Below are 4976 nucleotides of genomic sequence, written 5' to 3'. Positions count from 1 at the left end.
CCCGCGATGAGAGAAGGATTCGTCGAGGTCCATACACGTTCGAGCAGAAATTCCAAGTGATCCTCGAGAAAGCGACAGAGTGTGGGGGTCTGGGGAAGCATCGGGATGAGCGGCGCCGAAGAGACACCTTTATCCCGTGGACGAAAAAAGCCTGACCCCCTCGAAGCAATCCTTTCGAAGGATCAGCAAGGGTGCACAATCGGCGAATTAAATTCTCCGTTCCGGGCTGGTTCCGTTTTCGAGGATGGAACCGCGGCAGCGTGACGGGGCGGAGAGAGCGGGCAAATTGAATTAGATCAGCGGGGATCTCGGGCGAGACGCGCGCCTCGCGCAGCCACGTTGAATTAAGAATTTACTCGGCAAGTCTCCCCTTAAACAACCGGGCCAGACTTCCGTTCGCGCCGTGGAACGTCGGATCGCTTTCCCCGAAAACCGAGCAAGAGTATCGCGTGCAGGGAACTCCCTTGTTCTACGATCCTCCTCCACCCAGTTCCTGTCATCCTTTTTCTTCTTGCCTCTGCCCTTCCTCTTCCTCTCCACTACCACGACGAGTTGGACAAGCACGAGTACGAGAAACGAACGACGAAGAAAATGGTGGGAGGTTAGCAGTGTTCGAAATGAAAGGCGTAATACAAAATACAAAGATGGCTACCTGTCCTCGCGGAAGATGAGGCATGGAGACCAACGGTTGGATCTCATATCTGTAAGGGAGGGTTTTAATAATATCTAATAATAATGACTGGCCGTTAATACTATTTACTAAGAACTCTCTGAACTCTGTCTCACAACTGTCTCTCAATAACTCCTGAAGGAATTGTCTCCTTCGCTCCTGTACCCTTATTTTAAACCATACACTCTATCCTCTTCCATACCCATGCTCTTTTTCCCAATCACGTTTTCTCACGCACTCTTCACATGCAACTGATACTTCCATAAACATCCCGTCCACACGATCCTTGCGCATGGTCACTCGTCCTTCCGCACGCACTCCAGACAATATTCCGAACACTCGAGCCAAACCCAAGACGACTGTTTATTATCTTCTCTTTTCGGACTGGCATTCCTATATATATTCTTATATATCCATGCAGGACCTGAAGTGACCCAACAATAATACGTCAATATCAAGTACCTCCCTCGGGCAGCACGGTGTCAAGCACGGGTTGGCTTCCCCGTTGGTATGACCATGACAGTTTCATTGGTATATGTTGAAATTCAACGACTTGGGCCAAATGTAGCCCTTGAGAAGTGGAGACATGCGGGAGGTGGTCGTCACTAACTTTTGTTTCGTTTTGTCTTTTGCTTTTCGGTTTCTGTCCCGAGTCAGTCGTTGCCTTTCCTCGTCGCATGACTGTATTACCATATTCGGAATAAACGTTCCAGCTATTTCTATCTCTGCGTATCAATTCTATTTTTACTTTACAATAGATGGCGATCAAATCATGTTGTAGTAAAATTAAATAGCAAAGTCAACTCTGTATCCTAGCAATGTGAGTGATCCCTTCCCCTGGGTTTTGTCTTTTGTCTTCAGTCTTCTGAACACGACTTGTGACCCGTGTGGCCTTAACCGTTTGAGTCCCAGAGGCTTTTGGAAGAACTCGGTCGAAAAGCCCCGAACAGCGCGATAACGAGTGCGAAGAAGTCCAAACTGCGCGATAGCGCTTGTGTAATTTTATTTCGAAAAATCCCAATCGTCGCAATAGCGCTTTTTGATGTTGCAAAGTTTGATGTAGCAAAGTTGAGCGCGCCATTTCGACTGAAGAGCGCGATCGCGCTGCTTGGGACTCGAACAGTTAAACAATTTTTCCACTGACTATTATTCCTTTGCGTTATAACCCCTTTTACAAATCGCAAATTCCACCTGTCAGTATGCAGAGGTACGACACGAGTCGGGCATTGCGCAAAGAAGCTCAATAATAGACACGATACTTGTCCTAATGGAGGACAGACCATGCAGACCAATGGTTGAATTTCATAGCATGCTTAACCTGAAGTCCCTCAAGAGAAAATTTTCTACGGCTGACAACGGAGTCTAGTGTTGGTTTGATTTCCCCGTTTGGTTGGACGAAATTCGTTTTCGCATTGGCAGATGAGACTATGTCGCATCTAACTTCTGTCAATATGCCACGAGCCGCGCAACGAGCGAAGCTAGCTCTTAAATGGAAAGCAACACTGGTCCTCCCGGAGGATCTCTTTGACATTGAACGCCGAACGAATCGGAGCATCGGCGTGCGCGCCGATATGGCGGCCTTTGACAGAGCAAGGCCAGCTGAAAGCCGGGAACAAAACCCGCCGCTGTTGAACGATTTCGCGTGGGAACCGGCGAGCTGTTTCGTCCGCGGATTTTTCAATCCCGCCACCTTTCACATTCTGATAACCCGGCTTCCGGTTGTAAGAAGCGGCGAGGCAGGAACAAAGCAGGGTGCAATTAGCAGATTGAAATCAACGGGGTTTTAGGAGAAGCTGGAAGCGCTGGGCTGGATTATGTTGCCCGGTATGTCCTCCCTGTGATGAAGGGGTTGGGATACAAGAGGAATTCAGCTGCCGCGGGATTTTAATAATTGGGTCCCTTTTGTTGCGTTGGAATTTGATTCCAGGCTCTGATCTTCAGAGCTCCGCGGATGAAATTCTTTTGACAGCGGAGGGATGATGGAGAAACGAAGCGAGTAAAATAGCTATGGTGCTGGCTTTATTAATATAAGGGAATTGTAGGATTTATCAAAGCAAACTACGCAGACTATTATTTTCTACCAGGCTTCCCTCTTATAATAATTTATGCAGTATTCCGCGAGCATCGAATCGATCCCCAACTGATGACAGACGCTTAATTATTCGTATAAAATGAACTTAATACGTCGGAAGAGGAGCCTCGAAATAAGGCACAGCGCAAAATCACCAGAATCTACGAGAAAGGGTGTGATCCACGTCAGCTCAAATCGCCCACATAAAATCCAGCTTCAAACAAACCATGAACGATTTCCGATCCCGGCCGTCATCCCAGGAAACGACGAGTCATCCATTCCCGCAAAAATCTCGCGCAGGGGATGCAGCTAGGCCGCGAGAAAAATTATTTACTTTCGATCGAGTCGAAGAGCGACGGGATTTCAATATCCAGCCTCCGAGTGTTTCGAGGACTCGTCTGCGTGTCGAAGAGCCGCAAGAAATCGGAAATTGTCCCTGCGAGTGTCTCGTCCTGTTATAGGCCTCGAGTCTGAGAAAGCAAGAGATCGTTGGCGGTTGATATGGAAAATTGGAGAAAACTACGGTGGCTCGCGGTGGCTGAAAGAGCTCGAGGACGAACCCTCGAAACGAGACGATTTCAATGAAGGAGCAGAGAAATTCGGTCAACGTTCGAGATATCCAGAGATAAGACGCATTAGGCGAACAGGAGGAATTCCAGGGATCTATCCCCAGATGGGAAAAAGACAATGAAGTAGATTGGACCAAGCGTTCCTCCAGTCGGATCTGAACGTATCCCCGTGGAAGGGAAAATCGTCGTGTCCAAGTGCTCGAAGAAGGGAATAATAGAAAGTTGATCAGAGGGCTCGCGAGTAGGGCCAGCGACGTGAACGGGTATTAATTGCTCGGAGAACGCGAGTATAGAGAGTATATGGACGGGGTAGTTCCGCCGGTGGCGGACACGAAATCCGACTAGAGTCCTCTTAGAGAAGCGGACAAAAGTAACGGTAACGATGCAATTGCTGCCGCGCCGTATAGCCGCGTTAAACTACCCCCATTCCGGGTAAGGGTCGCACGTAATCCTCTCTCTTTCCTGCATCAGCAGATCCGCCGTGCTTCCGGAACGACGGGGTCGAAGCAAATCGGTAAACGAAACTTCGAGGACCACCATCGGTCCTTCCAGACAGGGATCAGGTTCAGGTAGTATCACTTTAGCCTAACCCTCTATCAACGAGTATACACCCCAACTTCCTTTTACTAAATTTTCCTCGAACGTTCTCTATCGTGGACCATTCGTGTATGGCCATCCGCTTTCATCCGCTTAATTTTTCGGGTTTCGAGATTCGTCACTGACCCGTCGATCACCGATGGTAATTGAAAATCCGAAACATCGCAAACTTACCCCCCACTATCAGCAGCAGGTGGAAGAGAGCACGTCGCACTTTCCCGCACTTCCGTCGAACGTCTTTATCCATCCTGGGAACCCTGGTAGCACGCGTCGATCCTTCCACGATGATCCTCTGCACCGGTTACCCGTGACTGGTCTCCGCGACTTCCGTTCTCCGGTTGTTCTAACGCGGGGACAGTGTCAAGGGACGCGCGTCGCGCGGGCAAATGTCATCGGGCCCAGTGTCCGCCTGTGGCCCCGTCGCTTCCGTTTGCGTGGACAGCTGGCCGTGTTACTGTCAGAAATCCGGCGAAATCCGTGCACAAAACACCGCGACACCAGGCTGGGGCGCGCGCGCGCTCGCTCGCTGCCTTGCTTGCTCGCTCGCTCGAACGCTCGCCACTCACACGCCACGCGGACGCGACAGTTCCTGACTTGCAACTGACGAGGGATGCTGCACGAAGAGTTTGCGCCAGCCTCGCGCCCGCGCACAGAATCCTTACTCCCCTGCGCTCCTGGCACCCTCGGTCAGTTAGTCACCCTCCCTCTCTCCGTCTCTCTCGCCCCGGCAGGCGACCGTGCGCCAGACGAAGACAGAGCATGGTCTCTCTTTTCGGTTTCTTCCTTCTTCTTCCATCCTTGCCCCGTTCGCGGTGCCTCGTACGCTATTCCGCCTCTTCGTCGCCCTCGATATCAACACGCTGCACCCTCCGCGACGTGGCCACCCCCTCTCCCCCCGCCCTTTCCCTTCTTTCTTTCTTCCGTTCAATCCTAGACTCGCTGTTTCCCTTTCTCCATCGCCCTTTCACCACGTTCCCGGCCTTCCTCTCCCTCTGTACCAATGTTCCCTTGCCTTCCAGCCGGGGCAGGGGGGCAGTTTGTCTCTTTTCGGTTCGTTTTCACCCCCTCT

The 4976-nt window shown here is 50.8% G+C and overlaps 1 protein-coding gene across 1 annotated transcript in view; it reads right to left on the bottom strand.

Moving 5' to 3' along the window:
- Positions 1 to 4267, bottom strand: part of LOC108546709 (uncharacterized) — a 224262-nt gene extending 219995 nt beyond the window's left edge. The window contains exon 1 of the mRNA XM_017898932.1: positions 4082 to 4267. Within this exon, the coding sequence (XP_017754421.1) occupies positions 4082 to 4154 (73 nt within the window). The 5' untranslated portion in view covers positions 4155 to 4267. The remainder of the gene's footprint in view (positions 1 to 4081) is intronic.
- Positions 4268 to 4976: the final 709 nt, after the last annotated feature.

This window comes from Eufriesea mexicana, unplaced genomic scaffold (genome assembly GCF_001483705.2).
Source record: "Eufriesea mexicana isolate 0111107269 unplaced genomic scaffold, ASM148370v2 scaffold759, whole genome shotgun sequence".
NCBI classification, from domain to species: domain Eukaryota; kingdom Metazoa; phylum Arthropoda; class Insecta; order Hymenoptera; family Apidae; genus Eufriesea; species Eufriesea mexicana.
This window is presented reverse-complemented; position numbering and strand designations above follow the sequence as displayed.